Source organism: Physeter macrocephalus, chromosome 2 (assembly GCF_002837175.3).
Source record: "Physeter macrocephalus isolate SW-GA chromosome 2, ASM283717v5, whole genome shotgun sequence".
NCBI classification, from domain to species: domain Eukaryota; kingdom Metazoa; phylum Chordata; class Mammalia; order Artiodactyla; family Physeteridae; genus Physeter; species Physeter macrocephalus.
The window spans coordinates 88,040,366-88,060,295 of NC_041215.1; the positions used below are offsets into that span (position 1 = coordinate 88,040,366).

Genomic DNA, 19,930 nt, shown 5'->3' on the forward strand with positions numbered 1-19,930 from the left:
GGGGGTGGGTGCGTTGCCACGGCAGGCCTGGCAAGTGCAGGCAATCAAGAATCACCAGTTACTCAGCTGCTCAGAGGAGTTTCTCAGAAGCACCTTTGAAAAAGGGTCAGGAAGGTGTTAGTGAAAACTGGGAGAGTACCCAACTTAACATCAGCAGATATTACCCATGTTTCCCTAATTTGAAAATATATCAGATATGGGACTTCCCTGGCGGTCCAGTGGTTAAGACTTCGCCTTCCAATGCAGGCGGTATAGCTTCGATCCCTGGTTGGGGAGCTGGGATCCTATGTACCTCCTGGCCAGAAAACCAAAAGGTAAAACAGAAGCAATATTGTAAAAAATTCAATAAAGACTTTAAAAATGGTCCACATCAAAAATAAAAAAATCTTAAAAAAATTTTTTTTAAAAAGAAAATATATCAGATATATATCAGAATTCAGCAGTCAATATGATCTGCTTTTATATTTAAAAAACAGACCCAGAATAACAGATTAAGTAATTTGGTCATGCTTACACAGTTAATTAGCGTCAGAATTTACTAACTATATCACCTCTTTGGGGAAACTTGTGTTTTTCAAATACAAAAGCTCATAAATTGGTCACCATCACCAAGTAGAAAACTGGGGTGGGGTGGGGGGGATTCTTTTTCAGAATTGTTTTAATAAACAACATATCTTTTCATTGCACCATCTGAATACCTGCCTTAATTTTCTGTGTTGATTTGACAGACGAAGTGACTCAGCAGAATAGAACTAAAATTGTTTTTTTCCATATTCCATGTTATGGAAACTAGAGAGAATGTACCCCTTATTATGATAGTGGATTTACAACAGCAAAACATACTCACAAACTGGAAGCTGCTCAGACAGTCACTATCTCCCAAAAAAGAAAACTGTTAGGCTTTGAGGCAAAGGATAAATTAACTGCAGAGAAAGAATTTCATTTCCAAATTCCAGACAGAAACAGCTTGACACTTTTGAAAGAGGGGTTATGAGGGTTACAATGTTTTTGTGTCTTCCTCATTTCCTGCTTTATCGTAATCAACCTCAGCTGTTATATTACTCCAAAGCACAAAATTTTGAGTGTCAACAAATTTTCTTTTCTTTTGGAACATGTGACTTATGTCAGTGTGTTTCTTCACAAGCAAATGAGCTTGGTTTTGCCTCCCTGTTAATTTGTTTTCATCACTCCCATTATACCAGGGGACAGGAAAACATTTATAAAAGAGAAACAGTAAACACTGAACCCTGGAACACTGTATTCGTTCTAGGTAGTTTTACACATTGAACTATCTTTGTGTATGAATTTATAGTGTCATTAATGTCTTCCCTCTTTCACACACTGAAGCGCTATATTATTCTAACCATATGTTCTAGACAAATTGATAGAACATGCATGAGCTTGGCCTGAAATTTTGACTCACTAATTGTACTATATACTAATGAGGTTTTCTGTTTGTTTTCAGCAAACATGAATAGCAGGAGTGATCCTTAAAATAGCACCACTACTGGACACCAGTGATTTCCAGCTAATTTTATGACACTATAAGAACACTCAATTACATTAAAAAGGTAACAACATAATTCTAAATAAATCATTTAAATTCACTTGTGTTTTTTAAAAGATAAATGTTTGTTTGGTGCACACTGCCTCATGTCAAATACTTGTCACTCTGATAAGATTCAGTGGAAATCAACAGTGAAAACTCTTCCAATCTAATGAAAATTGATGTTTCAAATTTATCTACAACTTACTAAAGATTCCACTTCCACCTATAAGACACCTTACAAGGCAGTACATACAGACCCAAATCAGTGCACATTACTATTTCCAGAAAGTAAAAAAGAAGTATACAGTAACTAATTGTAGTTGTAAAGTTCCTGCAGAAACAAATGCAGCATTAGTCATAGTAAAAAAACAAAACAAAACTAGAAACAGCGCAAACGTCCAGGAACATTAGAATAAATAAATGAAGTGTGGTATACGCACATGATAGAATACTATATAGCAATGAAAATTTAGAAGTTCTGCTATACACAGCATAATGAAGAACAAAGGAAGCCCCCCACATGCACGCACACATGCACACACACTATATATGTATTAGGATTCCATTCATAAAAGTTGAAAGTCAGGCAAAATTAATCTATGCTGTTAGAATTTCTCTTAGTGGTTACCTCTGGGAAGAAAGGTGGAAGTAGTGGTTTGGAAGAGGCACAAGGAAGTGTTTCTGGAGTGCTGGTAATGGAATACATCTTGATCTGTGCAGTGGTTACATATGAGTGTTTACTTTGTGAAAAGGCACTGGGTTGCATGCTTATGATTTGTGCCTTTTCTGCAAGTATGCCATACTTCACTTAACGGTTTATTTTATGGAAAGATGGAGTAAGTAGACTCCATCATGTCTCTCCCACTGAACACAGTTATAAAACAGAACGCAAGATGTTGCTACTTAAGGACTCTGAAAAGTAAACAGTAGCAGGAAGTTTGAGGAGAAGCTCAGTACCATCAGACTGATAGTCGGTTCATCATCTTTCCACCTCTGGTACCTCCCAGCCTGGTTTCAACACAGCCAGGAAGTAGGTATCATGCAGAGTCCTCCAGGAAAAGCCCCCTGGTTCTGACTCAGGAAGTCAGAAAGGGTCTCCTAACACTCCATTCTCTCCTATCCCCATCTCTGAAGAAATCGTGGGACAGTGATGGCAGCAACAGCTGCTGCAAGGGAGATCCTTAGAAGCCTAAAATGCCGATGGAGGGGAACCTTCCTTTCTGATTGGATGACATGTGGTGTCAAGAGACTGTGACAAACCCCCATTGCTTTGTCCTCCACCACTTGGCCCCTGATACAGAAGAAGTCACAGGAAGTATATCACAGAGTGGGATAAATAAAGCTCCAGCTTTCTGGCCAAAGGACAAAAAGGCGGAGCCCTCAAGGAACAGAAAAGTACTAAGGCAATCACAGAGAGGGAGGAGCTTGGGAAATGATCCCATAAAAATACTTTTGAACTGCTGGGCTCACTCACCCCCGGGTATGTGTGAATCTGACACTAAACAGTATACTATAGACTTTGAAAACTCGACTATGGTATAAATAACAGCCCTGATCTCACACTGGCCACTGAGTAGTGTACACATGGGATAGATCTGAAAGGCACCGCAAATGCCTTTGGAAGTGGAACTGATATTGAAATCACAACCCACAGAAGACTAGTCAGAATTTGCAGCCTAACCCAGTTAGGTAGACTGCTGCTAGAACAAAAATATCACCATTCTCCATATGATTTTAAAGACCCAAAGTCTTAGAACATAATATTCAAAATGTCCAGGATCTAATAAAAAATTACTCTGCCCATGAAGAACCAGGAAAATCTCAATCTGTATGGGAAAAGACAATCAGATGACACAGATGTTGAAATTATCCAACCACGATTTTAAGGCAGTTTGATAAAAATTCCCCAAAAAGTAATGGTGAACACCCTTGAAATGAAGGGAAAGATAGAAAGTCTCAACAATGAAATTCAGGATATAATAAAGAACCAAGAGGAAATCTTAATTTTGAAAATCATAATAACAGAAATTTAAAAGTTGACTGGATGGGCTCAACAGCAGAATGGAGAGGACTAAGGCAGGAGTCAGTAAACTTGATGACAGGCCGATAGAAATTATCCAATGTAAAGAACAGAGGAAGGCTGGGAGGCAATGAACACAGCCTCTGGGACCTGTGGAAAATATCAAAATGTCTAAAATTCATATCATCATCAACTCGCAAGTAGAAGAGAATGCGGTATAAAATATTTTTTGAAGAAATAATTGCTGAAAGCTTCCCAAATTTGAGAAAAGCAGCATCTGGCCTGCATTTCAGGCCAAGCTCATGCATGTGCTTATAGATACAAGAAGCTCAATTAACCCTAAACAGGATAAACTCAAAGAAATCAATGTCCAGACATACTGTAATCAAACTGCTAAAAAGTAAAGACAAAGAAAACATTATTGAAAGCAACCAGAGAAATCTGATGCATTATTTACAGGAGAACAACGATCTGAATGACAACCAATTTCCCATGAGAAACACTGAGGACAGAAGTAAATGAAATAACATTTCTTAAGGACTGAATGAACTGCCAACCCAGAATTCTATATCCAATGAAAATATCCTTCAGGAATGAATATGAGATGAAGACATTTTTAGATGAAGGAAAACTGATAGAATCTGCTGCCACCAGAACTGCTCTAAAAGAAGTATAAAGGAAGTTCTTCAGACACAAGAGAAATGATACTAGAATATCAGGGAAGAAGGAAGAACAATAGAAATGATAAACATCTGTATAAATACAGTAGGCTATTTTTATCCTCTTGAGCTGTTTAAAACATATTTAATGTTTGAAAGAAACATGAATGGTTCAAAGAGAAAATACCACATTGTCTCATGGAAAGATATATATATATATATATATATCACACAGACACATACATGGGTGTGTCTGTGTGTGTGTGTACACACATGTGCACATGAGAGAGAGAGAGAGAGAGAATGAGAGAGAGATACATTCAAATAACCCAAGAGAAAGCTAGGAAGTTGGAAACAGGAATGAAAAAGAGAGGGAACAAATATAAAACAAATAAAAAGTAGCTCTAAATACAAAGATATTAATAATTACAACAGATGTAAATGATCTAAATATACTAATCAAAAGACAAAGGTTGACAGAATGGATAGAAGACTAACACCAACAAAAAAACCAACTATATGATGTCTAGAAGAAATTTATTTAAAACATAATGATGTAGGTAACGTAAAAGTAAAAGGTTAGAAAAAGATACACCTTACAAACACTAATCAAAAGAAAACTGGAGTAGCTATATTAACATAAAACAAAATAGACTTTAGAGAAAAGAAAATTACCAGAGATAAAGCTGAACATTACATCATGAAAAGGGTCAATTCACCAATAAGACATAAAAATATTAAATGTGTACACACTAAATAATATCACCATTGACTTCATGGAACAAAACTGACAACTGAAAAAAGAAACAGAAAAATCTACAATATTTGGAGACTTAAACATTTCTCTCACAGTGATTGATAGATGTAGTAGATAGAAAACCAGCAAGAATATAAAAGAACTAAAAAAAAGTATCAATCAATGAATCTAATTGACATTTAAAGAACATTCCACCCAATAACACCAGAATATATATTTCCAAAGGGCACGTGAAACATTCACCAGGATAGATCATATCCTGGGTCATGTAATAAATCTTAACAAATTTAAAAGATTAAAATCATACAAATTATATTCTTTGACCATAATGGAATTAGAATAAAAAATTAATAGCATAAAAAGAACAGAAAAACCTCCAAACAGCACCAAATTTAACAACACAATCCTAAGTAAGTCATGAGTCACAGAGGTAATCTCAAGGGAAATTATGAAACATTCTGAACTTAAGAAAAATCAAAATAAAACCTATCAAAATTTGCAGGATGCAACTAAAGCCATTCATAGATGCAGAGCACCTAGAACTCTTAAGTATTGCTAGTGCAAAATTGAACAGTCATTTTGGAAACAGTTTGGCAGTTTTTTATGAAGTTAAACATACCTTTATCATTTAGCCCAGTAATCATATTCCTAGATATTTACCGTAGAGAAATGAAAACTTACGTTTACACAATAACCTATACACAAATGTTTATAACAGCTCTGTCTATGATAGCCAAAAAGTGGAAACACTCCAAATATCTTTCAAGACATATATGGATAAACAAATGGTAATACATCCAAGTAATAAAATATTCAGCAGCAAAATGGAATGGACTATTGATACATGCAGAAACTTAGATGAGGGCTTCCCTGGTGGCACAGTGATTAAGAATCCGCCTGTCAATGCAGGGGACACGGGTTCGATCCCTGGTCTGGGAAGATCCCACATGCCGCGGAGCAACTAAGCCCGCGAGCCACAACTACTGAGCCCATGTGCTACAACTACTGAAGGCTGTGTGCCTAGAGCCCGTGATCCACAACAAGAGAAGCCACCTCAATGAGAAGCCCGCGCACCGCAACAAAGAGTAGCCCCCGCTTGCCACAACTAGAGAAAGCCCACGCGCAGCAACAAAGACCCAATGCAGCCAAAAATAAATAAATTAAATAAATACAAATTAAAAAGAAAAAGAAAACTTAGATGAATCTCAAAGGCACTTTGTGTGTGAAAGAAGCCAATGTCCAAAGGTTACATACTCTATCATCCCACATATGGAAATCTCAAAAAGACAAAAGTATAGTAATGAAGAACAGATCAGGGACTGCCAGTGATTAAGGGTGGGAGAAGCTCAAGGGAACTGGGGTTTTCTTGTTTGTTTGTTTGTTCTGAGGTTATGGAACTGTTACGTATACTGATTGTGGTGGTAGTTACACAAATCTAAACATGCATTAAAATTCATAGACCTATACACCAAAACAAAAGATCAAATTTTACCATGTTAATTTAAAAAATAAAATTAATACAAATAAATATTTTTGTTTGTTTACTTTGAAAATATAAGACACAAAATTCCCAAAATAAGATTTGAATATCTAAGTAACATCAAGACTAATCTGACCACAAGAGAAAACCAGGAAGACAGTGATATACTCACCACTGCTTGCCCCTCTACAGTTTCCATTACTAGAATCCATAGGAAAATCTGAAAGGAGGTGATAGAATAAAGTAAGAATCATAACATATTCATTATTATTTCAAGAATTCCCATATTAAAATCTAATTCAGTCACAAGTTGATTTGGGTAAGAACCCAGGTGTCTCAAGGAAATTGATTCTTGTTAGTGTTGTGAGGTTGACACTCTATCATTTGTAGGTCAAATAAGGACACAATGTATTCTTTCATGTGATTGAAAGTTGATATACTCTTTTGAATCTTCATCAACTGTGCATACTATTTCAGTATTTAATAAACAAAATTTCTGAGTTTCACAAAAGCTTCCTGTAACTTTAAAGCCCATGAATATATTAGGTATTCACCCAACACATTTCTTGATGGCTAAAAGAACTAAATACACCTCTTCGATAAACAGATGTATCACACTTCACTGGCATACATTTTAATTCTTAGTGCTTAAGGAAAGCATGCAGAAAGCATTCTTGTGCTCTGGGTTAACTGTACACTAAACAGTTCGTTAGCAGAAAGGAAGCCTACCATCCAGGGGACTACTCAGGCCAGTGCAATTAATAGACACAGTAATAATTGGAAAGTGCCATCAACTCTTTTCATGATCCCCAAATCCCAGAAAATGATAAAATGATAAATGGTAATGAAAATGGTAATTATGTAAAGTTCTTCTTTGTTCTAGTTTAGAAATCAACCTCTAATGAATAACACTGAGTGCCCCAGCAAAGCACTATGCTGTACCTAATTATATGTTCTTACTGACACTTCAACTCAGTACACTTACACGAGCATTTTACATTCGTATTAACACTTTATGTTAAATGAATTTAATGCCTCTGTTTATCCTAATAGAAAATAATGTTCTTCCTCTGTCCTTTTTCTTCACAGGTCATATCATGAATAAATTAAACAAGGAGGGGTAATACCATTTTAGAACAATAACACCCAAAATTACAACTTATGAATTACTTTCCCAAGCTTAGTAATCATTAGCTGGTATTTTATTTTATTTTATTTATTTTTTTTTTTTGCGGTACGCGGGCCTCTCACTGCTGTGGCCTCTCCCGTTGCGGAGCACAGGCTCCGGATGCACAGGCTCAGCGGCCATGGCTCACGGGCCCAGCCGCTCCGCGGCATGTGGGAATCTTCCCAGACCGGGACACGAACCCGTGTCCCCTGCATCGGCAGGCGGATTCTCAACCACTGCGCCACCAGGGAAGCCCAAGCTGGTATTTTAAAAGTTATATCCTAGGGAGTTTCCTGGTGGCCTAGCGGTAAGGATTCTGGGCTTTCACTGCTGTGGCTAGGGTTCAATCCCTGGTCGGGGAACTGAGATCCCACAAGCCTGTGGTGTGGCCAAAAAAATTAATAAAAAATAAGAAAAAAAGCTATATCCTAGGAAAGATGGCAGTCACCAAATAAAAATATAGATAATTAGGCAACAAATACCTGATTCTACCTGATTCCACTCAGGTCAGATACTATGAAATCTATTCTTGAATAAGTCTAATAATCATATGATAATATGCATATGATTTATACAAAGATGATCTCTCCTTAAATTAAAAAAGTATATTGATCCACATTTAAAATAATTGTTTAATGTCAAAAGGTTGAAATAAAACTGAAAGATAAAATTCTTCTCTTGGAAAAAGAAAACCCCTTTGAAGCAGCTGAACCTGGGAGCTTGGTTTTCTTCTTTTACTCTTATTCATAGGAAAATGTTTCTACACTTTTTAAAGTGCTTAGACATCAGTTGTTAGAATTATAAGAGAGAAAACCAAAGTTTTCTGATCATAAATAATCCAAAAAAATGTTTTCAGAAAGTTAAACTTAGGAATTCTAACAAAATTATCCTAAATTAAAATAGTGGGTATTATTAGTAGGTTTTAATGCCCCAAGGATTTCAGGTAGGGGTCATAGAGGTTTCCAGGAGAAGAGTTCTAAAAAAGAGCTGGAGAAGGAAAGGAGGGTTTTCCAAATAGAGAATAGCACATGCAAAGGTCTGGGGTGAGAAACCTCTAGACTCATCAAAGGAACTGCAAGTCTTCCAGTGGGGCTAATAGAGTGGTGTAATCAGAGAGAAAGGAAACTAGAGAGGTAAGAAGGCATGAGATCATGAAGACTAGAGGCAGATATCAAAGGATTTTAAACAACGGATTTGTACTTCAGAAAGATCACCCTGTTGGAATAGGGAGGCATCATACTGGAGGTCAGCAAGCCAATTATCATTCTAGCTCCATAATCCATGGAAGAAATGGTGAGGCCAAAACAAAGAAAGTACCATTAGGGAAAAAGGGGAGGGAACTGGATTCAGAGTAGATCTAATAGCACTTGATACCTATTGAATGTGGGGGATAAAGAAAAGGGTGGAAGCAAAGCTGACTCCCAGGCCTGGAGTATGGGTGTGGTGGTGTCTCTTAACAATATAGAAAATACTAGAAGAGAATGGGCATATGAAGGTAAGGAGATGATGAGTTCACTCTGGGGCCTGCAAAGACTGAGGGGCTCAGGGTTAGACAGAAGAGTCTGGAATGTATGTCTTCTGCTGTCTCAGAAGTGCAGAGAAGTACTTATCTCTTATCTCTTGGAATCCATTGTCCAGGACTGTCTTCTATTCTCTTAGGCCATATATAAATGGGCTTTTGAAATGCAATGAAGAAATCTTGTTCCTTTTACTGAAATCTGATGGTCGAAAGACACAGATTCTCTGTACAGTTAGTATCACCTATTTCTTCATAAGAGAGGAAATACAGCTTAGAACAGGTCCTGGTTTGAATCTTCTTTCTATTAATAGCTTTATGGACTTGGTGCACTTAACTTCTCTAGATGCTTCAGCTTCCCTTTCTGCAGATAAGAGTAATAGTATTGGACTTCCCTGGTGGCGCAGTGGTTAAGAATCCGCCTGCCAGTGCGGGGCACACGGGTTCGTGCCCCGGTTCGGGAAGATCCACATGCCGCGGAGCGGCTAGGCCCGTGAGCCACAACTACTGAGCCTACGCGTCTGGAGCCTGTGCTCCACAACGGGAGAGGCCGCGACAGTGAGAGGCCCGCGCACCGCGATGAAGAGTGGCCCCCACTCGCCGCAACTGGAGAAAGTCCACGCACAGAACGAAGACCCAACACAGCCAAAAATAAATAAATTTATTTTTTTTAAAAAAAGAGTAATAGTATTATACCTACCGTGCAGTTATTACGAGAATTAAATAAATTAATATGCATTGCCCATTTAGAACAGCACCTGGAACATACTAGGTGTTGTTAGTTCCTATTCTGTGGCTGCTAATGATTCCTGTTCTGAGAATGACATGTCCTCTTCCTAATCACATTAATGTTGATTTACCATTTATCATTCACTTCACATGAACATTTCTTTTTGTTCTTCACAATTCCAATGTTAAAGTCAAATGACTTGCTCAAGGTACAACATTAATGGCAAATCTGGGATTCCAACTAAGGGCCCATAACTTTAAAACTGGTGTTCTTTAAACTGCGGATATATAGCCAGTTCTTAATCATTTAAAACTCTATATGGTGGTTCTTGGTCTCCTCTTTTGATACACCTAGTAGGAGGAGAAAGGACAAATATAAGTTAGTCATTTTTGCTATTTATAGCAAACAACTATTAAGAATTTTGTGGGAACAAGATAAAAGTGAATTATTGAAATACAATTTGGAAACTACATAAGATTCCATTGCAACTGATAATTGTGTTAGCTATAAATAGAATTTAATATCATCGCATTCTAAAATACTCTTCCCTACCCCATCCAGAGTGCCTTTTGATATTTTACATTATGAGGAAGCTTTAGAATCATGTTTTCTCTCTAGTCTTAATCTAAAATGTCCATTTCTCCTTTCCATTCCATTTTCCTCCTCATATCACACTAAATAATTCTCCCTTCTTGGTATTTGGCCCCTCAAATATTTGTAGAACAGGGCTAAAGAAAAGGCTGCCTGTTCCCCAGAAAGTGGAGAAATGATTAAACAGCAGTGCATGCATGTGAAAGTTGGCACAGCTCTGCCAGGCGAGAGAGGGCTGGGAGAAATGTGCTGGGCAAGAGCTGGGGTGACAACAAAAAGCAGCAATGACTGAGGAGCGATTATAAAGCCCTTGGCATGGCAAACCAGGAGGCTGTATAAACACCAGTTAACTATCATACCATAAATTTTCTTAAACACTCAACGTCTACATTTCTGAGATAAACTATTTGTAACTAACAGACATCCATCAGACTCATTCTTTATACCTATTGCTCCCAAAGGGGTTTGTTCTTGAGCCTGAGGTCCAGGTCCATTTGTGTACAATGAAATACTAAGTTTATATTCGGGAGAAATAAGATCCGCTTTCCCAGTTAGTTCTCAGTGTGAAGCTTGTTTCCCAGAGTTGAACTAATAAAAGATCTAGGCCGTATCTGCATTTACCAACAGACCATGTTTGTCCAAAAAAACAAACAAAAAATCAATTTGAATAACAATAATAATGGTAAAATAGCAATAGCAACAGCAGCAATTTGTTGAGGACCTACTATGTACCAGATGTCCATGGGATGTAGGCAGTATTTCCCCATGTTACAGATTAGAAAACTTTGAATTGGAGAGGTTATATCATTTCCCTATAGTAACAGTTGGTATGAGGCCAGAGTCAAGATTCAAGACCTACCTAGTCTGCCCCATTCCAAACACATACCCTTTACTCACTATACAATATTAAAGATTTGACTAATGTCTTAAATAACTGGCTGAATGACTAAATTGAACTGAATTCTCAGATAAAGCAGGTGTACATACATGCAGTCTCAAGTCTCTAGTAAATATAAAATGTGGAAAAAGAATAAACTTCATGTGAATTTCTTAGTAATAATCAGGAAGATATGATCTTTTCTTTATAAAAATATGTTTGCCCCTAATATTTCAAAACAAAAAGTAGTTTGAAGCAATATTTCATTTCAGTAAGATTTTGCTTTGTAAAATGTCCTTAAACTTGTTGGTGGAGTCATAATGTACTACAAGGGAACAGATCTGTGTGAATGGTAGGATTTGAAAATCCTCTCGACATTGAAGGAACGTAAAAGGTGGTTCCATTTTATTCAGGGAGACCTCATTTTTATATTCTGCTAGATTCTAGGCATAAGACATAGGAACTCTGTTTATACCTAGAGGAAGGAAAAAAAACCCCTGCTTTGTGAACTACCATATCCCACTGAACCAAGGAGCATATTGCATCGTAAATTAAACTGGCCACATGTGGTAGTTCCTAAGTAATTCCAGGTGCCTGACAGTTTGACCCAGGATAGGGAATGTAATTTTCAGCAAGCTGGCCTTGGAACCCACCATTCCACTCCCCTTCCCCTCCTCCCCTTCAGCTCCCTCCTGACACCACAGTCTCTGATTCACACTGAGGGTTATGGTAAAGGGAAGGGGAAGGGAGAACATCACTAAAATATAGTTCCAACTGCCACCTACCCTTACTTCTTTTTCTAGCAAGGATGCTGTCAGCAAAGCACATTAATGGCATTTTAAAGCAGCTTAGCAATCAGGTTCCATGGACTGACAAATTGTTTCCATGCATGTCCTATTTGAGGGCTTCAATGAGGCAATTGTTCTACATTTGGTCCACGATGATAGGTAACTTAAGGGACACTTAAGAAAACTGCTTTCCGTTCATATTGACCATGGCTTTTGAGAGCCATTAACCTTGCCAAACCTCTCTCATTTGAGGTGCATCTCTAAGAGAGGTTTCAGAGCAAGAGGAGGAACGCATTTCAGTGTGAACCATGGCCACCTCATTCCTAGCCCTTGGCCTGAGCAGAGCACCAGCATTTAACTAATCTAAGTCTGGCAGACCAGGGCAGCAACTGAGCTCTCCCAGCGTCTGCACAGCCTGTAACGTTAATGAGTACAAAAGCTCAAGAGTGCTCTTTTAGACCAAAGATCAATAAGAAATACATTTCTTTTTGATTATTTTAAACAACCAGTTGTTGGTTTGTCATTAAAATCAAGATGACAATAGGGGTAGTCAAAGGTGATAAACTGAGGTGACCATCAAAAAGCTCGTGAAATCTTTCTGTTCAATTTGGTTTTGCAGCTATTTGTACAACTACTTTTCCCCTCCCCACTCACTGTATGTTAAGTGGGTCAATGTGCACAGAAAGCAATTTTTCCAAATCAATTCCCGGACCACCAAGAACTATTTTACCTAGAAATGGACTAAGGACATGAGCTTAGGCTGAGCAAGTTGAGAGGCAGAAGAAAAAGTTGATGCCCCAGAAATGAACAGAGAAGGAGGTATAAAGACATCACATCTAAGGGCAGAGTTGATCTGGGGAGGGTGTGAAAGAGGACCAATCATAAAACATTGGGTTTATATTTAAAGTACATGAAGGGTGAAATTTTCGCGTTTTGGGTAATTGGTAGGAATGATTTTGAGTTAGAATTAAATGGACCCATTATAATGAACTAGGTTTAGCTGGGGTCTTAAGAGTTATGACTACCCTAATTAGACCAAACACTAGTGAGAAAACAACTTGTGATCGACTCCATTTACTGTAGAATTGCAATAAAGTTTTACAGTAGGGAAAGATTGAAATAAACCGATGGTTGATGCACACAGAGAAAGGGCATAAAATAAAGTATCGAAGACAAATTATTTGCAGAGCTTAAGAGTGGGATAAGGGGTGAGATTAAAAATAACATTACATGAGTGTATGATGATAACACGCCTTAATATAACTCCTTTCATCCATATGTCATTTACAAAATGACTTGAAGGCATGTGGGAATGTGAAAGGACCCCAGCAATTTTACTCCACCAGCTCTGTGGCTGCAGGAAGTCTCAGGAGCTAATTAGCAGTGCATGGCAATGTTTCCCAGCTATTTCAGTCTGGAATGGAAGAACAATTTATCTCATTGAAAGGAGGGGGAAATTTAAGGTGAAGGTAATTGCTTAAACTGGATGTTGAGCAAACACATACCACTAACATCTGTGGGTTGGAGTAAGGTTACTGGAATTATCTTGGCATTTTTAACGATTAGAAGAAAACAGTTCTTCAGTTCTCTGTTTTCACCATACAATCTTGACAAGTAGCTAAACACGAGGAATATAGAAAACTGATGACTGAGAATGCAAGAGAATCAGGCAAGAAAGTTAAGTGATTCTAAACAAATTAAGAAAGTAAGAAAAAAGCATCACTATAGGAGATGAGGTTACTTGGACATGTAAAGAAGAAGTGAAGGGGCAGTGTTGAGTAGAAGTGTAATGGGAGTGGAAGGAACTGAGTGTTTTAGAAAGACAGATCGCCTATTGGAATAGAGTGCATCCGTTGGAAGGGTGATGAGGTGAGAGCAAAAAAGGCATGGTGCTCGACACAGAGTAATTGAGAGAGACATTAAGAGAAGTGATCCAAAGAGAAAAGACAGAAATCAGAGAGTAAAGGCGAGTAGCAAGGACTCCAAGAAGTGAGCGGCTGGTGGGCGCGCTTGGGCGGGGGGGCGGGGGGGTCGCCGCAGGTTATGCAGTGTCAGGACTCACCGGCTCCGTCTGCAGTGACGATGGCCTCGGGAGAGATGCACACGCCGCGGTCATAAACCGGCAGCTCCTCACAGGCCAGGCTTTCCGGCCACGAGTGGCGGTACTTGATGAGGATGGGCTCACAGCCCTGCCGGGCCCGCTCGCACACAGACTTGCAGGGCTTGATGGGCTCGTGCTGGAAGTCAATGGTGCAGATGGGCGCGTACATGGCGCAGAGGAAGAAGAGCAGATCCGGGCTGCAGTGGGTGCCCAGCAGACCTTCGAACTGCTCGATGGCCAGGATGGCGTTGGCCTGGGTGCTGTGGTGCAGGTGGTTGGGCATCTTGGTCATGTTCCAGGGCAGGGACTTGCACAGGGGGATGCGGACGGGCTCACAGGCTGCCGCCCGAGCTCCGGGCACGCGGAGCAGGCAGAGCGCAGCCAGGGCGAGCAGCCCGGCCCGCAGCAGCAGCATCCCTCCCGGGCTGCCGCAGACCATGATCCCGGCGGGACGGGGCAGGGTACAGCAGTGCCGAGGACGCCAAGAGGCCCGCTCCGCCGTCTCCTCCTCCCCCCTGGAAGTGGACACAATGATCTGGGAGCTTCTCCTCCCCCCGCAATCTCACAGCTTCCTTGGATCAAATTCCCCCAATGGGGTACCACGAGCTTCGCCGAGCTCCAGCCGCCGCCGCCCCTGCCGCTCCTGCAGCTCTGGCTGCTCTTTCCCGACGTCTAAGCCTTCTGGGGCCGCAGCATCTATTTATTCCTCGCTCCCTCTGGCAGAAGCATCGGACTTCGCAGATGAATCAGATGAGAGGAAAACAAGAGGAAGCGAGGGAGAAATAAAAACAAAAGTAGAATTCAGCTGAGGTAGTTGGAGCTCTGGAGTGTCACCTCCCCTGGATTACAAAAAGGTGCTAAAAGAAGCATGAAATTGTCCCAAGTGAGGAGGAGGACCGGAGGGGGGTTGGGGAAGGGGGGAACCAGAGGGCAAAGACTCCTAATGCGGGAGGAGGGTGCAGGAAGAGTTTGCAAGTCTTGTAGGCTGAGCAGAAGATCCAGTTTTTGGTGTGAGCTGCGGCTAGCCAGCCGCAGGCAGGAGGGGACCAGCAGGAGGGGCCTCGACGGGAGGTCTATGGCTCAGACCCTCTGCTCTTCACTTTCCTACTTACTGACCCGACAGGCAGCTCCGCCCCGGTGCAGTCCCAGCCCTCCAGCGCTCGCTCCCCTTCCCGGGAAGGGAGTGAAGGGTCCGGAGAGAGGTCTGTGGGTTGGAGGCGGAGGAAAGGGACGCCTGGAGAAGCAGTGCGGATGCGAGAACCCAAGACAGAGCGGACTTGAGACGACCACCTCTTCCCCACCCCCACACGGGGGAGCACCCCCTCAGCCCCCGACCCCCGGCTCCAAAGGAGAGCCCCCGGCCTCTCACTGAAGAGCCCACCCCAAATCTCCACGAAGGAGTGCCCCCAGTTCCCCACTTGGGAACCCACCCGAGCCCCACGCTCCCTGGAGATATTTCCTTTAAGCAAACTATAGCCTCACCTCTGTGATCACCGGCTCTGCAGAAAGTCAGACCTGAGGGGGGAAGACTTAAGCAACGTCACTTAATGTCCAAGTCGCAGGAAACAGGGACCCCTGCAGCGGTGTTGGAGTCTTATCAACCCAGAGCTCCTGACTACAGAGGTCTGCATTTTGAATAACTAGGTGGAGGGAAATCGTCTTTCATAAAAGGAGAAGAAATGCTATATAATTACAAAGAGGCCACCAGAAGCAAGATACGGGTGGGTTTTGTTGTTGTTGTTGTTATTTTGTTTTTCCTTTGCCCTGCAGAATTAAAACTTTTGAGTTTTGCTTTTTAAGTTTCAAATTGAAAACTGCTTTAAAGTATTTGGGCAATTTTTTTTTCCGATTTTACCCACTAAAATAAAATGGCATTTATTAACTCTTCTCACCAATAATTTCACCTAACACTTGAGAGATGTGTAGGAAAATTACATCACACTGGTAAAGATAATGATGATAATGATGATAATGACAACAATAAAACCCTTTTCATCCAAATGAGCTCAATCTAGAAAAGAAAATGGAAAACAGATCCCCTCCTGGTCTGCTCCTTCCACTAATGAGCCGCCTCTTTTCCTCCCTCTCCCCCTTCCTCCTTTTTCAGGGCAAATTGTAAATGAATGACATGCAGAGGCACTCCTACCCTGCCCTTTCAATGGGAAATTACTGAGCAAAACGATTGCAGAATGTCAGAAAACACAGCCTTCATTGAGAAGAGAAGGAAACAAACCCTAAAACAAAACAGGAAGTCACCTTTGCTCTGCATCACTGAAACATTTCGCTGCTTTAATCCAGCCATTTCTCACAGTCAATAATAAGCAGACAAAAGATGCTTCCACTTTAGAGCACCAAGTGAGATGGTTTCCATTCCCCAGCATTGACTTGACAGCACTTATAAAATGTCAGTGCTAACCTGAGTTTATGGAATTTTATCTCTAAAATGACCATAAACAGCCATTTGGGACTGCAGTAAATTATTTCAGAAGGAAGTTTGTTCCACTTAGGAGAAAAGAAAAAACAACAGATGGCAGATAGGGAGTCATTTAAGTGAGTATACCAACTTTGCCTGGTCTACAATTATTTAGTGTCATTTAACAAAAGAAAGCCAAAAATTATATAAATGAATTAGATGAAAAATGATTTAGCAAGTAAAATTTAGGGGAAAAACAAATATAAAAACAGTTAATAATAGAGCCTTTGGGGGGCTCTGTAAAGAAAATGTAGGTGGAATTTTCAATAAACTAGAAGGAAGAAGTGAGGAGTAGATACAATAGATTGTTTGATAAATATATTTTCCTGTTCATCTTAAATCTTAACAGCATGAGGGGAAAAAAATGAGCCAGTTGTTTTAATGGTTCTACAATTATCTGAAATAAAGTGTGTTTGCCTTCCCCTGCACAGAAGTCAAATATCCCCTGTGTCTAACATGTACCCTCACAACTTTTCTCTAATCCAAATTTCTCTTTATCAAAACCTAAAATAAATTTCACTGCCTCCCAGAAGCCTTTTTAGGTTTTGGGTATTTTAAAATTTATTTCTTTATTGAACTATAGTTGATTTACAATGTTGTGCTAGTTTCTGGTATACAGCAAAGTGATACCATCATATATATATATTATTTTTCATATTCTTTTCCATTATGATTTATTACAGGATATTGAATATAGTTCCCAGTGCTATACAGTAGGACCTTGTTATTTATCCATGCTATATATAATAGTTTGCATCTGCTAATCCCAAACTCCCAATCCATCCCTCCCACAAGCCCCCTCCCCTTGGCAACCACAAGTCTGTTCACTATGTCTGTGAGTCTGTTTCTGTTTTGTAAATAAGTTCATTTGGGTCATATTTTTGATTCCACATATAAGTGATATCATATGGTATTTGTCTTTCTCTTTCTGACTTACTTCACTTAGTATGATAATATCTAGGTCTATCCATGTTGCTGCAAATGGCATTATTTCATTCTTTTTTATGACTGAGTAGTATTCCATTATATATATGTACCACATCTTCTTTATTCATTCATCTGTCGATGAACATTTAGGTTGCTTCCATGTCTTGGCTATTGTAAATAGTGCTGCTATGAAAATAGGGGTTTCTGTATCTTTTCAAATTACAGGTTTTTTTCCAGATATATATGTGACCAGGAGTGGGATTGCTGGATTATATGGTAACTCTATTTTTAGTTTTTTAAGTAACCTCCATACTGTTTTCCTAGTGGCTGTACCAGTTTACATTCCCACCAACAGTGTAGGAGGGTTCCCTTTTCTCCACACCCTCGCCAGCATTTGTTATTTGTAGACTTTTTAATAATGGCCATTCTGACCTGTGTGAGGTGGTACCTCATTGTAGTTTTGATTTGTGTTTCTCTAATAACTAGGGATGTTGAGCATCTTTTCATGTGCCTATTGGCCACCAGAAGCCTTTTTGAGTACCCTGCCTGGTTCTGATCATTTTTCTAGTTAGTTCCCCTTGAACATCATTCATTTTTGCAAATTATTCTTTAGCACTTGCCAATTTACTGCTTCAGAAAAATTTCTTCATTATTTCATCTGGGTGGGCTGTGCCTTCCTAAATAGCATGTATGATTTTTTTTTTTTTTAAGAAGAGACTTCATCTTCTATTTCTTTGAAATAGTCATTTGAGAAATGTTGGCTGATGGAACTTGGAATGCAATATTTTAAATATTAAAATATACATATCTTAAAGAGAAGTAAAATACAAACTGAGTAAATTATGATAGCCAAGTTTGAAAAGTAGGCTATACAATCATGAAGGAAACACAAATGAGATATGGCATAGTTTCCACTAGTAGGTGAGCTGTACCCTCAAAACTGAGTGCCTTCAAACAGGCCCACACTAGAGAAAATTAAGGGAAGGCTGAAACCGGGTGCCCCAGAGGAAATAGGTCATTGGTAATTTGTTTCTCTTATGTTCTATTTTACACCACTTTATTTAACCAGCGTTTAACTGACAGAACACTGATCTTCCTGTAAAACTTCACCTGGGCTACATGAAAGACAGCTGATTGCTTTAGACATTTCTCCCTATCTGGTGAAGAAATTTCAAAGTAGATAATCTGTAGGCCACACAGAAGGGGCTGGAGAATTGGAGCTTTTAAATGATATTTTGATGGGCATAGCTATAGTGATCTTTTAGAACTCACCTAGTTGGGACTGTGGGTCAATTCTGGGCTTGACGGCTGCTTAGGAACTACACCCAGACCCAGTCATGGCCAATCAGTCTTCTTATAATGCCTCATGGCACCATGGTAAGTACCATTCCATTTAAGTTCCTGATAAGGGCTCCTGTGGAGACATCAAAAAAAGATCTTGCTAGAGGTTATTACTGTGAAATAGCCATATTTTCAAAATTTAAGTTTGACCAATTAAAAAAAAATTTGCAATGTCTTGTTTTGTCAATAATTTAAACATTAACATAATTTTCATCTGTTAAATACCTTTAAACTTACCCCAGCTGTGGTTTGTAAGACTGTCCATGTCTGTCCTATAAGGAAATGTGCAGGGCTGATGTGTGAAGTAACTAACAACTAGGGCGGCTCAGACACTGACCAGTCAGAGTGACTGCAGCCAATCTCATTCTGCAACAACTGAGCATCAGCCCTAAGTACCCCGGGGAGCAAGGGAACTAGTGTTTATTGAATACGTACTATGTGTGAGGCACACAAACCGCACCACACTTTGCCAGAGGTATTGGTTACAAAGATGAAGAAACTGAAGCTCAGAGAAATGAAGTCACTTCCCAAAGCTCTCACAGCTGGCTAAGGGCCTGTCAGAAGTGGGACTTGAATCCATGTTCTTTTCACAATTACAACAATCACACTTCTTCCTGGGCAGAAGGGAGCTGGGAAATGGGAGAAACAGGGCTCTCTGTGAGACTGGGTCTCTGAACACGGCCACACTGGCACTCAGCCTCTGGCTCTGCTACCCAGGAATAGAATGCAAAGCTTTGCCCTCCAAACAGGGACACCTTCCTGCTTCATGGCCTCTACCCAAGCTGTTCTGCAGACCTAGTAATTCCTCTTTAGGAAGATCTCACGTTTCCAGTCTCCAAGCAATCCAACAAAAGCTTCCCACCTGTTAGCTACATCAGCATTAGGGCAGTGACTCTCAAACTGTAATGTGCAGCAGAATCCCCTGCAGGTCTTCTGAAAACACAGATTGCTGG

The 19,930-nt window shown here is 39.9% G+C and overlaps 1 protein-coding gene across 1 annotated transcript in view; it reads right to left on the bottom strand.

Moving 5' to 3' along the window:
* The window catches only part of FRZB (frizzled related protein), a 38,529-nt gene extending 19,489 nt beyond the window's left edge, over window positions 1–19,040 (bottom strand). Inside the window, exons 1-3 of the mRNA XM_007124106.4 lie at window positions 18,909–19,040; window positions 14,198–14,969; window positions 6,638–6,685 (exon numbers count right to left, since the gene is read on the bottom strand). Coding sequence (XP_007124168.2) covers window positions 6,638–6,685; window positions 14,198–14,675 — 526 coding nt within the window. The 5' untranslated portion in view covers window positions 14,676–14,969; window positions 18,909–19,040. The remainder of the gene's footprint in view (window positions 1–6,637; window positions 6,686–14,197; window positions 14,970–18,908) is intronic.
* Window positions 19,041–19,930: the final 890 nt, after the last annotated feature.